Source organism: Podarcis liolepis (genome assembly GCF_965112155.1).
Source record: "Podarcis liolepis genome assembly, chromosome: Z".
NCBI lineage: Eukaryota > Metazoa > Chordata > Lepidosauria > Squamata > Lacertidae > Podarcis > Podarcis liolepis.
The window spans coordinates 49,267,101-49,286,506 of NC_139570.1; the positions used below are offsets into that span (position 1 = coordinate 49,267,101).

General features: G+C 48.2%; 1 protein-coding gene across 3 annotated transcripts in view; it reads left to right on the forward strand.

The window, feature by feature from the left end:
* The window catches only part of LOC310698541 (carboxyl-terminal PDZ ligand of neuronal nitric oxide synthase protein-like), a 50,461-nt gene that overhangs the window by 24,527 nt on the left and 6,528 nt on the right, over positions 1-19,406 (forward strand). For all 3 annotated transcript variants that reach the window (XM_083485869.1, XM_083485870.1, XM_083485871.1), the window contains 8 exons: positions 6,631-6,723; positions 7,686-7,744; positions 8,906-9,014; positions 9,135-9,276; positions 12,472-12,623; positions 15,287-15,454; positions 16,193-16,358; positions 17,544-17,889. In XM_083485869.1, coding sequence (XP_083341995.1) covers positions 6,631-6,723; positions 7,686-7,744; positions 8,906-9,014; positions 9,135-9,276; positions 12,472-12,623; positions 15,287-15,454; positions 16,193-16,358; positions 17,544-17,889 — 1,235 coding nt within the window. The remainder of the gene's footprint in view (positions 1-6,630; positions 6,724-7,685; positions 7,745-8,905; positions 9,015-9,134; positions 9,277-12,471; positions 12,624-15,286; positions 15,455-16,192; positions 16,359-17,543; positions 17,890-19,406) is intronic.

Here is a 19,406-nt window from a genome sequence, read left to right on the forward strand (position 1 = left end):
GTTGAGGGAGTTGGGAATGTTTAGCCTAGAAAAGAAGAGACTGAGAGAAGATTTGATAACCAGCTTCAAATATCTCAAGGTTTGTCTCATGGAAGATGGAGGAAGCTTGTTTTCTCCTGCTGCGGAGGGTAGGACTCGAACCCAGGGCTTCAAGGTACGAAAAAGGAGATTCTGACTAAACACCAGGAAGAGCTTTCTGACAGTAAGAGCTGTTTGACAGTGGAACGGTCTCCTTTGGGAGATTGTGGGCTCTTTTTCCTTGGAAGTTTTTAATCAGAGGTTGGATGGCCATCTGTCAGGGATGCTTTAGCTGAGATTCCTGGATTTCGGGGGGTTGGACTAGATGACCCCTGGGATCACTTCCAGCACTATGATTTTGACTCCTTGGCCTGCTGGTTTGGTTTTTTTTAAACTGCCCCTGTTCTGATGTTGCCTGTGCTCCCCTTCTGAGCCGGAGCCTGGAGCCAGCCAGTGCTGTACTGACAGATGAACACAGGCGTGGCCAGTCACGAAATGCGCCCCCCGGGGAGGTGGCCAAGTCCTGGGATGGGGGCAGGCTGTGCGTTCCTGCACGAGGGGCGTGGGGTGCGCTGGCTGCTTCAGGAATGGTCTGTGTCATTATGCCATCTGGGCCCCGGCTTGTGCCAGCACAGAGAGCGATTCAAACAAGGCATCCTGGCGCCAGGAGGTGAGCGTGGGAGCCGGAAAACGGAGGCTTTTTTCTCAAGAGCAACACCACCCTCCACTCGTAAAGAAGCTCATTTCGGGAGGCTGGCCTGGCTCCGCGCTCCTTTGCTTCCAAGAAGGGGTGAGCAGCCAAAGATTCTTCCAAACCAACATTCCAACCCTTGTGGGGACCACCCCCTGGGAAAAGCCTAGCTGCGCTGTCCAGACATCTGCCCCCCACCGCACCCTCCAAGCCCTACTACCTTAAAGCAGGCTGCTTCAGCTTGCTGCATGGTGGGGCCATGCATTCCAGCCCCCGACCCCACGCTTCGCTTTCCTCCTCCAAACGTCCTGCCTTCCATCTCTGCTTCTCTTCGGGGAGTCCTTTCTGTGAAGACTGGCTCAAGGGATTTTTGTTCTTTTCCCATGCTAAGTGAATGAATCTCTCCCACCTCTCTCTGGCTTGGAAATCCATGCAGCCCGAAATAGCTCCTTTGCAATGAAGAGGAGAGGGAGGTCGGGTGTGGGTGTGGGGGTGTGTGGAGATGCATTATTTAGTATCCAGGATGCGCTTGGCGCCTTCGCTGCCCACACAAGACGGCAGCATTAGGGATTCTCCTTGTGTCTGCAGTGCTTCTGCAGAAACGCCTTTTGACTGCCAAAGGGAGGCCTGTGCTCATTAAACTCCCCCCTCCCCCCGCCAAATAATTCTGATGAGGCTCCATCCATCACGCTCTTCTGCAAGCGCATTTCATTCTGCAAGTGGGACATGACTGATGCTTGTGAAATCATGCGCAGCCCTAAGAAGTGTGTACAGGGGAGGTGTTCACCTTCTGGCATCCTATTTTAGCTCAGGGAGGGATTGGTGGGGAGATCACCAAATGAAATTCACTTTTCACCAAATGCACATGTTTCATGTGCCGATGGACTCCGCTGCCATGTTGAGGGTGTTTTCTGGCATATATTAAGACGCAAGCGCATGGCTGGCAGGTTCCCACCGCATCATACTTCATTTGGTACTGATTTGGCAAATACAGCTATCCACTACTGCGAGGCCTTGTTGCTCCTGCAAGAACAGCCATCCTGTTTTCTTGTCTCACTTCAGATAAAACTCATTCACATTCAAATGTCATATCCAGCCATGTACTCTGGATCTATAATAGCAAGTCGCCACCTGATTCTTTGTTTTGCTTCATTGCAAAATATTTAAACCACTTATTAAAGGTTTTTTTTTCCAAATAAAAACTTCAACAGCAACAACAAAAGATCAGCAGAGTGGAATCTACACATGTTAAAATGCTTTTTTAAAAAAAATTGTTTTGAAAAATGCATTGAATCTGCTATAGCTCACAGTTGCCATCTAGTGTCACAATTGTATATTGCACTTTGCAACACATTCAAAATGTTATATTTGCAGCTGTATATCTGAGTCCCAGGTAAATTCAAAGCAGATCATATTTTATGCATGCATTTATTTATTAAATTTGTATACCACCCTTCATCTGTAGATCTCAGGGCAGTTAGCGGCATAAAAATACAAGACACAACATACATAATAAAAACAAGAACAAAAGGGGGGAGGGAGATTAAAAGCTTTTTTAAAAAATGATTTCTTCACGAAGCTAACTTTTGGAATTCACTGACACAAAATATGGTGAGGGGAAGTGGCTTAGGAGGCTGTTGAAAAGGATTATATAAATTCATGGAGAAGTGGTGGCTATTTAGGGGCTAGTGGTCAGGGCACCTAAATGAAGCTTCCATGTTAACACAAAACCTACCTCTGAATACTGCCGGTTGGGGACAGCTGGGATCCTGAGCCCTCCTTATGGCCTTCTCAGAGGCATCTGGCTAGTTGCTGTTGGAAAAATGAGAAATCTTGGTCAGATCTCTCAGAGGCTCATAACAGAGAAGTCGGTGGTGGTGTAGTGGTTAATTGTTGGACTAAGACCCGGGAGACCAGGGGTCAAATCCTTCTTAGCCATAAAGATCACTGGGTGACCTTGTCCCAATTACTTACTCTCTGTGTAAGCTCTGCCTCACAGGGTGGTTGTTTTGAGGATAAAATGGGGGGGGGGAGGAGAACCTATGCACTTGAGCTCCATGGGGGGGGGGCGGGGGGAATATGAGATAGAAATGCAGTAAATGACTGCATGAATGTTCTCCATCTCCACACCAATAAAAGTTCAGGACTCTGATCATATCTTACCTGCACGGGATTAACGGTGCCCAAAATGCTTTTTGTGCAGCTGCAGTAAACATGTTTTGCCAGTTAAGCTTTCCGTTCTGGAGGAGGCGGGTGCCCATGTGCCCAGTGGGCATCTCCACCTGGGCAGGTGCTTGGCGGTGGTTGTCTCAGGGTGGGGGGTGGAGTTGGGGTCTTCCTGTGGCTGGTTTGGTCCTCTGAGATGGAAGCTAGGTGGAGGGAGAAGGGTGGTGCTATTACTGGCTTTCTAAACAGAGGCAGGACCAGGGTTGCTGCTAGGAGTCTCTTGACACTCCTGCATCGCACGGGGTTGGGCTAGATGACCTTTGGGGGTCCCTCCCAACTCCATGATTCTGTCTTCTTTGTGGGTGGGGAGTTGTGCATTGGAATGCAGGCCCATAAGGAAATGTGAACCAGAAGGGCGGTGCAAATGGAGGCAGAATCTGGCAGGGCCAACTGTGTTTTGTATGCTAAAGAAAAAGTAAGTTGGACTGGTTTCCTGTGTCCTTTACATGGTGCAAATATTTTTGTTGGTCATGCGCCATTTATCCCGATATGGAGTTAAGGCTACAAAATGCGGGGAGTCATTTTCACACACACACACACACATCATCATCATCATCACCACCATCACCATCATCATCATCATCAATTATTCCTAGCCTGGCATCCATGGAATCATAGAATGGTAGAGTTGGAAGGGATCTCCAGGGGTCATCTAGTCCAACCCCCTTCAATGCAGGAATCTCGGCTGAAGTACCCCTGACAGATGCCCATCCAAAGGAGAGCCCACCACCTTTTGAGGTAACACATCCCACTGTCACACAGCTCTTACTCTCAGAAAGTTCTTCTAAAGTTTAGCTGGCATCTCTCTTATTGTCGTTTGAATCAACAGTGGTACCTCGGGTTAAGAACTTAATTCATTCTGGAGGTTTGTTCTTAACCTAAGGTACCACTTTAGCTAATGGGGCCTCCTGCTGCAGCGACACCTCCTCATCCTGAGGTAAAGTTCTTAACCCAAGGTACTATTTCTGGGTTAGCGGAGACTGTAACCTGAAGCGTCTGTAACCCGAGGTATCACTGTACTAGTTCAGGTCCCAACCTCTGAAGGAGCTGCAGCTGTCAGTCTTGCTCAAACATCCAAGTGGTTTGTTGTTGTTTAGTTGTGTCCAACTCTTTGTGATCCCATGAACCAGAGCACACCAGGCACTCCTTGTCTTCCACTGCCTCCCGCAGTTTGGTCAAACTCATGCTGGTAGCTTCAAGAACACTGTCCCACCACCTCGTCCTCCATTGTCCCTTCTCCTGGTGCCCTCCATCTTTCCCAACATCAGGGTCTTTTCCAGGGAGTCTTCTCTTCTCCTGAGGTGGTCAAAGTATTGGAGCCTCAGCTTCAGGATCTGTCCTTCCAGTGAGCACTCAGGCCTGATTTCCTTCAGAATGGATACGTTTGATCTTCTTGCAGTCCATGGGACTCTCAAGAGTCTCCTCCAGCACCATAATTCAAAAGCATCCAATCTTTGGCGATCAGCCTTCTTTATGGTCCAGCTCTCACTTCCATGCATCACTACTGGGAAAACCATAGCTTTAACTATACGGACCTTTGTCGGCAAGGTGATGTCTCTGCTTTTTAAGATGCTGTCTGGGTTTGTCATTGCTTTTCTCCCAAGAAGCAAACCTGCTTTTAATAATTAATAATAACAGTAGCAATTGAGCCCCTCTGATATCAGATCCAGTGGCTTTTGGCCTCTTCCCCCGAACAGACAGATGTGTTCAGAACCTGCGCAGAGGAGTCAAAGCACAGGTCTCAGGAGGAGCCAATCCCATCACTCGCCTGGGGTGCAAATATTCTTTGGCTTCCAGTCCCGATTTCAAAGCAGTGAGCGGCTCTGCGTGAGTGCCGAGGGCAGAAGAGGGCAGCAGCCAGCTGGCACCCATCCCTGGCATGGCTCCCCTTCTCACGCCTTGGAGAGGTGCTCAGCTCCAACAGCGCGAGGGGGCAGCCTCCGCCATCCTGAGGAAGCAGAAAGAGCTCTCCACGCAGCTGCACTGCCCTACTGGGGTATGGGGCTGTAGCAGCCCACACCAGGGCCTCTAAAGCCCCAGCAGTTCAAAAGTGGAAACATATCTCTTAGGAGGGCCTTTGCCCAGCTTCCCAGTGGTTTTGGACTACAAGTCCCAGGGTTGATGGGAGTTGTAGTGTGAAACCGCTAGAAGGCCTCCTGGCTGGGGGAAAGGGTGTGTTCGAAGGAACAGGCAGCACCTGGCTCTGTCCTTGGGCAAAGGGCAGATTTTGGTTCCACAGGTGCATATCCGGTATGTGTGTGTGTTAGGGGAGAGAGAATCCGTGTTCTTAGCCACAGGCAGAGGTTGCGGTGACAATGCTTCTGAGCTTTGGCAGAGCGGCTGCTGTCCTTTCAGCAGGGATCATACCCTGTCCCTCTTTTTTGTGTAAACAAGAACATAGCTGGCCTGCCTGCCTGCCTTCCTTCCTTTCTTTCTTTCTTTCTTTCTTTCTTTCTTTCTTTCTTTCTTTCTTTCCTCCCCCTTTCTCCCTCTCTCTGTGTGTTCACACTTTGTGGCTAAATTTAGCTTTCTAAACAGCTTGCCCTGTGTAATAATTCATGGATTGATCAAGAGGTCACAGCTTAACGGGGACCAAGTGGTTGCCTGGGGCGGGGGCTGTTCTTGCCTGCTTGCTGCCTTCAACCCTGGACCCAGGGTTGTGGGTTGTGGGAGGCTAGGCTAATCCATCCTTCTGACTGAGTAGGTGGAGAGCAAAGTTCAGGGCAGGGTGGAGAAAGGCTAATGATGGAAGGTCAAGCAATGAAGGCTTAAAACACAGCTGAGACTGACCTTGGGACCGTTGCCTCTGAGTGCATGAAGCAAATGCAGGCGCCTCTGAGGATGTGCAGAGTTCACACATCTGCACCCCATTGAGTAAGCACAACTTGCATTCCAAGACGGTGCCCTTCAAATCAAAAGATGAAATCAGAGGGCCTTCTTGGTAGTGGCGCCACCCTGTGGAACACCCTTCCATCAGATGTCAAGGAAATAAGCAGCTATCTGACTTTCAGAAGACATCTGAAGGCAGCCCTGTTTTTAATGTCTGATTTTTATTGTATTTTTAATATTTTGTAGCTACCCAGAGTGGCTGGAGAAACCCGGCCAGATGGGCAGGGTATAAATAATAAATTATTATTATCATCATCATTCGTCTGACTTTCTCTCCAAATGATTTTATTTGGGGTTTGGGGAGGGCTGTTTTCTTTGCTACAACACACACAAAAACTGCTCCGTTCTGTTCTGCTTCGTTCAAAACCCGCTTTAATGAATATTTAAGTGGTGCAGCCACATCTGGGGCCGTTTCAGTCTGACAGCCCCCCCCCCCCGCAAGTGGTCTTTGAACATTCCCACTGCAGGCCTGAGTTGCCTCCCTCCCTCCTGAGCTGAGATAAAAAAAGCCCAGCACATACAGTTGAGAGAGAGAGGGGGGGGGGGGCTTTGCAGTCTGCAAATAACAAAAATTGGGCAACGCAGCAAGAGCCTTTGGGTGCAAATGGTTGCATTTACAAATTGACCAGCATGAAATCTAGAGGTGGAAATTGGATAGGTATTTTTATCCACTCGCCAGGTGACAGGGCTGCTTTCATGACCTTTCCCCCCACCCACTGCAAAGGTGTGGTGTTCTAAGCCTTGGGGCCAAGCTGGACGGCAACTGGCCGCCCTAATGAATCTCTCCGCCCTCTTCCTTCCCGCAGTATGAATTTAAGGCCAAGAACATCAAAAAGAAGAAGGTTAACATCATCATCTCGGTGGATGGAGTGAAAGTGATCTTGCGCAAGAAGCAGAAGGTGAGGAGTGGGGCCTAGACGAGTCATGCTGGAGAGCTGGGAGGGGGCAGAGAAAGGGCCCCCACCCTCTCGTCCTGCAAAAAATGATCAAGGGGGTGGAGGGCAAACTCCCTTAGCAACATTTGAGACTTATTGGTTTGGAAAGAAGGGGAGGGGAGAATGTGAAAGTGTTGGAAATCATTGATTGCGAAAAATTGGAAAAGTGGTATTATACCGGCAAAAACAGAGTGGCTTGCCAAATTATTGGAGTATTACAATATGTCCAAAACAATGGGAGAAATTGGAAGGATCTCAAAAGAGAAGATAGATAGGGACTGGAAGGTGTTTAAAGGATACTTGCAAAACCATATTGAAAAATCAGAACTCCGATTAGAATAAACAAGTTCCATTTTAAATACTGAAATACTAAATAAGATGGGTAACAATGTGTAATAGAAAAAGAAGTATGAAATTAGGTTAAAGGTGTGTGAAAGAAAGTAATAGAAGTGGAAGGAAATTGCAACTTGTGGAAGTCTAACACAAAGGTGGGGTGAGGGGTGGTGGATAGTGATGGGGAAAGGAATGATCTGTGGGATTGAGTGTAGGTATGTTTGAACATTTTAAAGGATTGTATGAAATGTATGTTTGTATGCTTGTATATTCGCAATATGTGTGTATTAATGCTCAATTATTTTAATAATAAAAACTTTTCAAATAAATAAATAAAGGAAATCATGCATGAGGTTGAAGAAGTAGATGGACCTTTCATTTCCCTCTCTACTAATTCTAGAAACTAATGGGGTCCTCCAGTGATGCTGAGTGCTGAGAGATTCAGGACAGGCAAAATAAAGTACATAGTTAAACTGTGGAACTCATGTCCACAGGAGGCAGAGATGGCCACCAACTTAGATTGCATTAAAAGGGCGCTAGGCAAATTCATGGAGGAGGAGAGGGCTATACTAATTCTTTGTTCCTGTCTGCAGAGAAAGGAGTGGGCCTGGGATGAGGGCAAGATGGTGGTCATGCACGACCCCGTATACAGGTACGTTGCTGCGGATTCTCCCTACTTGCATGCAAGGATCCAGTGCGGCTCCAAAGTGTAATATAGCATCAAGTCATTCAAATATTCCCTTTGCAAACAAATAAGATTTATAAAAATAAATGGTGTTAACCACCTGTGAGTTCCATTGTTTTTGAGAATGGTTCTGTGTACTCTTAAAGGAACCAGACTTTCATATATACTGGTGGCAGTGAGTGGCCATGTGCCTTAATAACTCTGATAAATAAAAACACAACATATATGCAAAGCTGCCCTATTATTCCACATTGCCCAGAGATGACATGGAGCCAGATTGACCCCTGGCCCTTTGGTGGGCCAAAAGGTGGCCACTAGTGGCTCAGCTCCCTTCAGTTGCCCCACTGCCCATTGGGCATATATTGGTCCTGCTGTCCTCAATAGGGAGTGCCAACCCAGCCTCCGTTCCAACTGGTCTCTGCAGTGCCAGCTGGCCTCTCTGTCTGTGCTGGTGCAAATTCCTGGGGTTCCCCTGCTGACCCACCCAGGCAGTCCCTGACAGCTGTCCGCTGCACTACCAGATTGGCAAAGCTGCTAATTTGGTCAGGTGGCTCAATCCCCTAAGCTGGTAATTGCTTCCACCTCATTGGATCAAATCTGAAGGACAATCTGCCCAGCATTCCTGGGAAACAAGGGAAGGGTTTGGCACAGTGCAAGGCAACTCCCTTGGGACGCAAGTGGCGCTGTGGGTTAAACCACAGAGCCTAGGACTTGCCAATCAGAAGGTTGGCAGTTTGAATCCCCGCGACAGGGTGAGCTCCCATGCTCGGTCCCTGCTCCTGCTAACCTAGCAGTTCGAAAGCACGTCAAAAGTGCAAGTAGATAAATAGGTACTGCTCCAGCAGGAAGGTAAACGGCGTTTCTGTGTGCTGCTCTGGTTCGCCAGAAGCGGCTTAGTCATGCTGGCCACATGACCTGGAAGCTGTACGCTAGCTCCCTCGGCCAGTAAAGCGAGATGAGCGCCGCAACCCCAGAGTTGGCCACGACTGGACCTAATGGTCAGGGGTCCCTTTACCTTAAGGCAACTCCCAAGCTATGCTGTTACCATTCCCCTGTGCCCAGGACTTTGGAGACGCCTTTTCCTCCTGGTTCACTTTGCGGACCTCCTCTCTCCTCTCCTCTCCTCAGGATCTTCTACGTCTCTCATGATTCCCAGGACCTGAAGATATTCAGCTACATCGCCAGGGACGGCGCGAACAACTCTTTCCGGTGCAACGTCTTCAAATCCAAGAAGAAGGTGGGCTGGCTTGGGCGGGGGGCCCTTTGCGACGGGACCTCCTCCTTCCCCACCACTGCTGCTGCCTTTAACTCCCCCCATCTCTCCTCGTGCTAAGGTGGGCCTTCTCTCTCCCCACAGACGCAGGCCATGCGGGTGGTTCGGACAGTGGGCCAGGCCTTCGAGGTCTGTCACAAGCTGAGTCTTCAACATGCCCTGCAGAACGCTGATGGCCAGGCGGATGGAGCCAGCAACAACTCCGCGGATGACCCCCAGGTGGAAGGTGAGGGGTCTGGGTCAGATCTGCGTGGGCATTTCAAAAGGGTCCGGGGTTGGGGCTTGGTTTCTTAATATTTAAATTTAAAATACCTGCCTGGTGGTAGCCTTTCTCCCCAGAAGGAGGAGGATAAGCACTGACTGGTTTTTGAAGCGTCAGGAGGCACCCAAAAGAAGATGGGAGGATGGATTCCCCCACCCCAGCAAATTGGTGTTTGCTTGTTTATTTAAATAACTATTACTTCTTTCTTATTTCATAAATTTTATATATGGCTAGATGTTAGGGAGCATGGAATCATAGAACTGTAGTATTGGAAAGGATGCACTGGCTCCCGGTGGAGTACAGGGTCAGATTTAAGGTGCTGGTTTTGACCTTTAAAGCCCTTCACGGCCTAGGACCCTCGTACCTACAGGACCGCCTCTCCTGGTATGTCCCACGGAGAACCTTAAGGTCCATAAATAGCAACACCCTCGAGGTCCCGGGCCCTAAGGAAGTCAGATTAGCCTCAACCAGAGCCAGGGCCTTTTCAACACTGGCCCCGGCCTGGTGGAACGCTCTGCCTCATGAGACCAGGGCCCGGCAGGATCTGATTTCTTTCCACAGGGTCTGTGAGACAGAGTTGTTCCGCCTGGCCTTTGGCTTGGGATCAACTTGATCCCCTCCCCCCCTTTCCTTTTCCCTTTCTCCTTCTGTGATGGAACTCCTATTTGGGGACTTCCCTGGCTTTTTTCTGGCCCATGTAGGACCAGTCTGGATAGTTGGCCTTGGTGAAGACTTGACGTTTTCATCTCCCAAAAAGTTTTTGACTTGAGTTTCTACTGAAATGATGCTGCATTTTAATGTTGTATTTTAATCTTGCTTTTACATTGTATTTTAATCAGTTGTTTTTATACCTGGTGTTAGCCGCCCTGAGCCCAGTCTTGGCTGAGGAGGGCAGGGTATAAATAAAATTTATTATTATTATTATTATTATTATTATTATTATTATTATTATTATTATTATTATTATTATTATCATTAAGGATCATCCAGTCCAAAACCACCCCCCAATGCAGGAATCTCAGCCAAAGCACCCATGACCGATGGCCATCCAGCCTCTGCTTCGAGAGCCCAGCTCCTCCTGAGGGAGACCATTTCACTGTCAAATTGTTCTTACTGTCAGAGAGTTTAGTTGCAAATCCTCAAAGCGCCTTCTTTCTTGCATTGATGTCCCACCTTTTTCTCAAGGAGTTGAAGGTGGCAAAGTACATTGTTCTCCCCACTCCTCATTCAAATCCTCAGAACACCCCTGCAAGGTAGTTTAGGCTGAGAGTCAGTTTTTGGCCCCCAAGGTCACACTGAATGAACTTCATGGCCATTGGGGGTGGGGGGGGGGGAAGAGAGATTTGGACCCTAGTCTCTCATGGCCATCCTGACCATCTAACACATTAATCTATTCGTGTTTTTAAAAAATCCAAAGCTATGTACAAGAGGTGGTTCTTCTTCTTGTTGTTGTTGTTTTTTAAATAACCGCACGTAGAACAAGAACATACAATAAACGATACGGACGATGTCAGCTCCAGGAAACTTGCAAGAGTATTGGTACTTCAAGACCTGGACCATTGCATTAATGGGAAAAGATAACAAAATATACCTGAACCTTAAAAGGGTAAAGGTAAAGGGACCCCTGACCATTGGGTCCAGTCGTGGCCGACTCTGGGGTTGCGCTGCTCATCTCGCTTTATCGGCCGAGGGAGCCGGCGTACAGCTTCCGGGTCATGTGGCCAGCATGACTAAGCCGCTTCTGGCGAACCAGAGCAGCGCACTGAAACACTGTTTACCTTCCCGCCAGAGCACTACCTATTTATCTACTTGCACTTTGACGTGCTTTTGAACTGCTAGGTTGGCAGGAGCAGGGACTGAGCAACGGGAGCTCACCCCGTTGTGGGGATTCGAACCGCCGACCTTCTGATCGTCAAGCCCTAGGCTCTGTGGTTTAACCCACAGAGCCACCCGTGTCCCTGAACCTTACACCACCCAAAAATGAAGGACAACTTTGTAAATTATGCTTGGCATCCGTTTATCAAATGTACTAAAAATAAAAGGGACCTCATTGGCAGCTGCCCTCTTCTCAGTGGAGTTCTCTGGAAAAACATTATTGGATAATAAGCAGTGCTGTTTTTGGAATGCTACCAACTCCCTCCTCGTTTCCGTCCTTTCTTTCCTCCCCCTCCCCACTTTCTTCCTTGGGATCCTTTCTCTCACCGTTGCTATTGCTTTCCATGCATTAGGAAATGAAAATAAAAGCAAATGTGGGCCAGTGGGGGGGGGGTGATATAAATTCTGATATAGTACAGTTCTGTTGTTTTATCAAGTTTCTGCTGGACGTGGCTGGGCTCAGCCCTGTGGGAAGTTTTGTCTGAATTGACAGAAAGCCTTCATTTGGAGCTGAATCCCAGTAAGAGTCAGCAATGTCTAGGCAACACGATGGCCATGTACATACACAATAGACAATCTTTATAGAATTCCTTCAAACCATAAGAAGTACAAAATGAAATCTTTAGTCTCAGAGTCTCTAAAAATCTTTAAATGAAGTGAGGTACCAGACTTTATACGATGAAAGACAAGCTGTGAAGCTTTGTGTATTCAGCAAATATGATGTCCAACACTGAACAGTGATTCCAGATATTGACTACTGTTTCATAGAATTCTTTGTCAGTGTGGTGGGAGGATATAGAATTGCTTCATAAACCCATCTTATTTCGAATGAATGTATGTAAATGCTGTGGAACAGTGCTCATGTAATAATGTAGTCACATTATTGACTACATTATTACATGAGCACTGTTCCACAGCATTTGATATTTTCATTTACACACTTTGACTACTTCTTATGGTTTGAAGGAATTCTGTAAAGATTGTCTATCACGTGTGTACATGGTCATCGTGTTGCCTAGACATTGCTGACGTTCTCCTTGCAACACAGAAGCCCCAGAAAGGCCAACACCTGTCTAAATGTGCCTGGAAGCGGGAAGCACCATGTTGCCAACTCTTGGCTGAGTTGATAAAGGAGTTCCTGCATGAAGTTGAAATCGGGGGCCACCTTCAAGGCAACACTCTCCCAGGTTGCAATGCAGCCCCCCTCCCCCTCCCTCGCAAGATGGGCTCCCTCGCCCTTGGGAGAGTGACCCCCCCGCTCTCTGTTGTTGTGTCACTTCCAAGGTTTCCAGCTGGCTGGGGCAGCAATGGCTGACGAAGAAAACGGCCCAGAGGGGGCATTTGCACCTGACTTTGGAAGCTGCGAGCTGCGCTTGGCCGCACCCAACCTAGGGGTCCCACAATCTGGGATGATCCTGAAGGACAGGAGCAGCCAGGTAAGAGCCCAGTGCAATGTTTTTTCTCCATCCAGTGAGGCACAGAAGAGCATGAACAGGTACCTCCACTTTGCAACTGTGTTCTGCCATCTCAGCCACCCTCAAAGTAGATTAGGCTGAGAAAGAGTGGCTGGACCAAGCTGGTCATGCTCCACTTTATGCTAGAAAAATGTGACCTGTGCTGCTGGTGCAAGTAGTGCAACTCATGCAACACGTTGGCAATTAATATACACAGAATAATTACACATACCGTATTTTTCGCTCTGTAAGACGCACTTTTCCCCTCCTAAAAAAGTAAAGGGAAATGTGTGTGCATCTTATGGGGCGAATGCAGGCTGCGCAGCTATCGCTGAAGCAAGAAGATCCCTCTTGCTCTCCTGGCTTCAGGGATAGCCACACAAAGCCTCTTGAGCGAAGAGGGAGCACGCCTCCCTTTTTGCTCAGGAGGCTTTGCGTTGCTTTCTTGTTTCTTGTTTTCCTCCTCTAAAAACTAGGTGCGTCTTATAGAGCGAAAAATACGGTGCTTTATCAACCTTCATACAAAACATTAAACACAGCCACAAAGACTTGCGAACTACCCAGCCTATAATGTCTGGTTTCAATAGATTTTTCAAATGCTTAACTCAGTCTTTTAGATAAGTTCATGAAGATATCAACAAAAGGTAAGTTTGGTGATATTCACAATACCGAGAGATGCTAGTAGAGTTGTAGAGACAGGGTCCTGGCATTTTGCACCTGTTTCGCCCTGGCAGTCCAAGTAATCAAAGGCCACTGTTCACCCCTGATGGGGCCCTTTAACTGAGGCTTGCAGGTAGCACACTCCCAGTGTAGTTTTCCGGGCTTCTTCAGTGGTCTAATCTCAAAGTATTGATACGTATACTGATATTCAATCTTATAGAGAATAAGATTGGCTTAAGTTTAAGAGACTTTGAAGACCACTGAAGAAACGGTGCATGCAACAGAAGTGTTCTGCGCTCTTTGCGCATGCACAGAAGCATTCTGCACGCTTCGCACATGTGCAGAAGTGCTGTATCACTCCGCACTTGCGCAGAAGTGCTGCTCTAGTTGCGGACTTTTTGGGGTGCGAATGGCACCCCGGAACGGTTTGTGTCCGCAACTAGAGGTACCACTGTAAATAGGTTCAGCTGGATTTTGGATAAATGTGCAATTGCTACTGTTATGAGTTTTATAGTGTTGCTGTCGTCCTTAGTGGGCCGTGCAAACTGCTACTCTGAATAATGCCATTTGTAGGGTAATGCAGTCATGGCAGGGGTGAAACTTATTTCACCCAGGTCAAAGACCCCCGTTTGGCATACACACAGCAATGCACATTTGCGTACACACATACCCAGGCTGGGAGCTTCAGTGGCACCCCTCTGGGGGCTTCGCCTGGGGCAAAAACCCATCTAGCCTTTCCCCCTCTTAGCTACAGCACTGGGTGTACTAAGGATGAGTTTATGGAACCAAGGGAGGGGTGGTCCCAAAATGTTTGGGGAGCACTGATTTAAGGTGTCTGTGAAGTCAAGATGATTAGCCCCTAGCCCACACTTTCTCAGTGAGACAGAAGCCAGACGTGGGGGCACCACTCCTGCCCCCCACCTCTACAAACATTTGGGGCTAGGGGCCAAACCTAGAGAAGAGATGGGATTTTATTTTTAAAATCTATACAAGGTGGGGTTTTGTTTTTTTCATTTGTTCATAGAAGTTCAAACTGTAACAATAAGCACATTATGTTCTTATTGTCAGCAAGGGGTTCCCCATTTGTGGAATGCTCTCCCTAGGGAAGCTCACCTGGTGCCTTCATTATAGACCTTTAGGCATCAGGTGAAATGTCCCTTGAGAGCCAGTGTGGTGTAGTGGTTAAGAGCGGTAGTCTCGTAATCTGGTGAATCGGGTTTGCTTCCCTGCTCCTCCACCTGCAGCTGCTGGGTGACCTTGGGCCAGTCACACTTCTCTGAAGTCTCTCAGCCCCACTCACCCCACAGAGTGTTTGTTGTGGGGAGGAAGGGAAAGGAGAATTTTGGCTGCTTTGAGACTCCTTAGGGTAGTGATAAAGCGAGATATCAAATCCAAACTCTTCTTCCCTCTTCAACCAGGCCTTGGGCTGATTAACATTCCATGTCCTTTTAAATGGGGGAGGGGGTGGGGTTATTGGTCTGTTTCGTTCTTACTCCTATTATGTATTTCATATTTTTATCTTGTGATTTTTTTTGCTGCGAGCTGTCCTGAGATCCTTGGAAGAAGGGCTGTATACAAGCTACATAAATAAACAATCTGTTTTGTGCAAACAATAATTGCATAAATTCACAAAAATCAGGGATAATTTGTTGTCTCGGGTAATGACTACTACCGGAACAGGAGTGCTGGTTGTCAGGAGCGCGTCCTACACTTGAGTACACTCCTCTTCCTTTTGTTCAGCACTTTTTATCTAATCTTTTGACAACCGTTCACAATAATCAGCAGAACTACTCCAGGGAGAGAGAACAAAGTATTTTTAAAAAGGCTTCGCGTCATGACATTCTGCAAGAAATATGTGGAGGAGCTGCAAATCGCTTGGGCAGCCTGCGGTTCTCTTTGTGTGGCACGAATATGTGTTGTAGAAGGGAAGGTGTGGAGGGGGTTCCTGATTGTCCCCTCCTTTTCGCCCGCATGCTGGATTCCAGGAAAATGAGACCGGGTCGCTCCGCCCTTCCACCGCACAGCCGCTGGGCAGTCCTGCAAGCCCCAGCTCCTCCGCCTCAGTGACCCCGCTGGCTTCCCAGCACTGCCTCCAGCTCCTCCAGCACCAGCTCCTCCAGCAGCAGCAGCAGACGCAGGTGGCTGCAGCTCAGGTAACAATGCCCCTACCTGTCTGGCAACCACCTGACTGCACTTTCTTTGACGCAGTTTTCAGCAGGTCACCGCCCACCTCATTCCCCAATCCTCTTCTGCATTACTGTGGGGTATGTGTGTGTGTGAGAGAGAGAGAGCCACTAACTTGCCCTAAATTGCCCCATATAGGATGTTGTTGTTGTTTTACATCCTGGCTTTTCGCCAGGTGACTCACACAAATTAAAGGAATTCAGGTAAAAAGCTAAAACCATGCAAAATGCAAATAGTTAAAAAGTAATTAAACTCTCAGTGGAATAAAAGCAGTGCAGAAGAATGGGTTTTAGAAGCTTGCAACAGCATGCAAGTGCTTGTGTGTGTGTGAGTATGCATATATGCATATATTTATAATATACTAAAGGGGATAAATATAATACATGGCTCGAAAGGGAAGGAAACCAAAACCAACGCGCCTCTGACAAATCCACTGTGGAGGAGAACTTTGTTGATAGCTGTCACAATGCCTAGTTGGGAACTCTGTGTTCAGAGTTTCTCTGAACTGGAGGCCAAAGCAGCAGAGAATGGCTGCCGCCTGCCTGCGTATGGGTTGCCCAATGTCACCTCTAGCTGACCACCATTAGAAGCAGAGAGTCGGGCTCAAGGGATGCATTGGCCTGATCTAGCAGGGCCCCTGGTGGCTTCACTCAGCCCTCTCAGCTCATGAGACCCTCTCATCGTGTCCCCACCCCACCTCCCGGCAGGTGCAGCTACTGAAAGACCAGCTGTCAGCCGAAACCACAGCCCGGGTTGAAGCTCAGGTCCGTGTCCGGCAGCTCCTGATGACCAACCGCGACCTCCTCCAGCACGTCTCCTTGCTAGTGAGGCAGCTCAAGGAACTAGAGATCAAGGTGCATCTACGACATCCAGGTGAGTGACCGGAGTAGTCTGGAGGGGGCGTGTCTCCATGGAGGGTCACTCAAGGGCCTCTCTCTGGTGCCCAGTGATGTCCTTGATCCTCCCTCTCTCTGCATTATCCTCCTAACAACCCTGCCAGGTAGGTTAGGCTCAGTAAAATTAAAACGGTTTGTAAAGTAAATTTGCATGAAACACCAGAAGGTACCCAATTATTGCCATTGTATAATTACTATAAAATGGTTGTACAACCTTAGGAAGTTGTATAGTCTAAGAAAGATGGTGGCTGTGCAGGGCATGGCTGCGACTGCCATGAAGGGACCCTGAGCTTCTGAATTTGCCACAGCACTACTGCAATGCAGTGCAGAATTAGAGCAACGGGTGTGCTCAGTGGCTGGTGTGGCTTTGCAAGGTCTATCAAATAAATGGCTTTATATCCTGATGGATGGGACCACAGAGCCTAGGACTTGCTGATCAGAAGGTCGGCGGTTCAAATCCCCACTATGGGGTGAGGTGTACAGGAGTTCCTGGAAGCTGTATGCCGGCTCCCTTGGCCAGTAAAGCGCCACAACCCCAGAGTCAGTCACGACTGGACCTAGTGGTCAGGGGTCCCCTTACCCTTTACCTTTATCCTGATGAATAGATGGAGCCTCCAGGCGCAGAGATAGTCTGCCACGGAATACCAGATAAAGGTAAAGGGACCCCTGACCATTAGGTCCAGTCGTCGGTGCTCATCTCGCTTTACTGGCCTAGGAAGCTGGCGTACAGATTCTGGGTCATGTGGCCAGCATGACTAAGCTGCTTCTGGCTAACCAGAGCAGTGCACAGAAACACCGTTTACCTTCCCGCCGGAGCGGTACCTATTTATCTACTTGCACTTTGACGTGCTTTTGAACTGCTAGGTTGGCAGGAGCAGGGACTGAGCAATGGGAGCTCACCCCGTCGCGGGGATTCGAACCGGCGACCTTCTGATCAGCAAGACCTAGGCTCTGTGGTTTAACCCACAGCGCCACCCGGGTCCCTTCGAATACCAGCTACTGGGGGCATAAAACAGGGCCAGGGAGGGCTATTGGCCTGCACCCGCAGCTTGGGGGCTTCCCAGGAGCCTCTGTGGGAAGCCTTTGGTCTCAGACAACAGGCACGGACACTCCATCCTTGTGTTGTTACATATCTATCATCCCCCCCCCACCTTGCTTTTAGTTGACCGTTCGCTGCAGAACCTGACGCTGGCTCAGTCGCTCTCCCTCAACTTGAAGAACCACTACAGCCTTGAAATCAACCTGCCATCCACCTCGACACCGGCCAGCGTCCTGGGCAGCCCTGTGGCACAGATGGGCAGCGCTTGCGAGTCTTACCTGAATCTGTCCAACCTGGAGAAGGGAAGCCACCTGAGCCACTGGGCAGAGAGCGAGGAGCACCTGGCAGTCCTGGAGGGGCCAGACGGCCTTCGCAGCGTGGAGGGGTCTGAGGCCGCAGACTGTGCGATGCTGGGAAGAACCGGCCGGCAGAAGAGCAGCAACCTGGGCACTCCGGCACAGGAGGAGAGGTAGGGAAGTCTTGGCATAGTGTTGCTCAACCCACGTCTGGGCCCATGCAAGGCAAATCGCACAGCTTGGTTCTTAGCACTGTGTGGTGGGAAAGGCGGGTGGGCTGCCATACATGCAGATTTTTGCAGTTTTGCAGCTGTTCTGCCAGCGCCAATGACACTGTCACACCCATTGGTCTGCTCTCATAGAATCAGAACTGGAGGTATCTCCAAGGTCATCTACAAGTGAAACTCGAAAAATTAGAATATCATGGAAAAGCTCATTTCTTTCAGTAATTCAGCTTAAAAGGTGAAACTCATATATGAGATCGACTCGTGACATGCAAAGCGAGATGTGCTTCTACTTCTCAGAGGTCCAATCTTGCTCGATTTGCAATCCTTGTTTTGCTGATTTCCTTGAATATTCTAGTTTTCTGAGATTGTTAATTTGGGGTTTTCATCAGCTGTACGCCATAATCATCACAATGATAACAAATCAAGGCTTGACATATCTCGCTTTGCATGTCATGAGTCCATCTCATACAGTGGTACCTTAGGTTAAGTATTTAATTCGTTCCGGAGGTCCGTTCTTAACCTGAAACACCACTTTAGCTAATGGGGCCTCCCGCTGCCGCTGGAGCACAATTTCTGTTCTCATCCTGAAACAAAGTTCTTAACCCGAGGTAATATTTCTGGGTTAGCGGAGTCTGTAACCTGAAGCGTATGTAACCTGAAACATATGTAACCTGAGGTACCACTGTATATTAGTTTCACCTTTGAAGTTGAATTTGTGAAAGAAAGGAACTTTTCCACTATATTCTAATTTTTTGAGTTTCACCTGTAGTCCCAACCCCCTGCAATGGACAGGACCATCCAACTTCTGATTAAAACCCTCCAGTCACCTTCAGAGGAAGTCCATTCTACTGTTGAATGGCTCTTACCCTCACAAAGTTCTTCCTAATATTGGATTGGAATCTCCTTTCCTGCAATTTGAATCTGTTGGTTTTGGGTCCCTCCAGAGCAGCAGAAAACAAGCTTGTTCCATCTTCTGTGGGACAAGCTTGTTCCATCTTCTGTGGGACAGCCCTCAAAATTTAAAGGCAGCTATCGTATCCCAGTCTCCTCCTCTCCAGGCTAAACATCCCAAGCTCTGCCAACCATTCCTCATAAGGCTGGGTTCTAGACTCTTGATCATCTCAGCCTCTCCTGCAGATCTGGCCTTGGTTAGCAGAATTTGGGGAAGCTTCAAAAGCCAGCATACAGGTGAAACTCGAAAAATTAGAATATTGTGGGAAAAGCTCATTTCTTTCAGTAATTCAACTTAAAAGGTGAAACTAACATATGAGATTGACTCATGACATGCAAAGCGAGATCTGCTTCTACTTCTCCGAGGTCCAATCTTGCTCCATTTGCAATCCTTGTTTTGCTGATTTCCTTGAATATTCTAATTTTCTGAGATTGTTAATTTGGGGTTTTCATCAGCTGTACGCCATGATCATCACAATTATAGCAAATATAGGCTTGACATATCTCGCTTG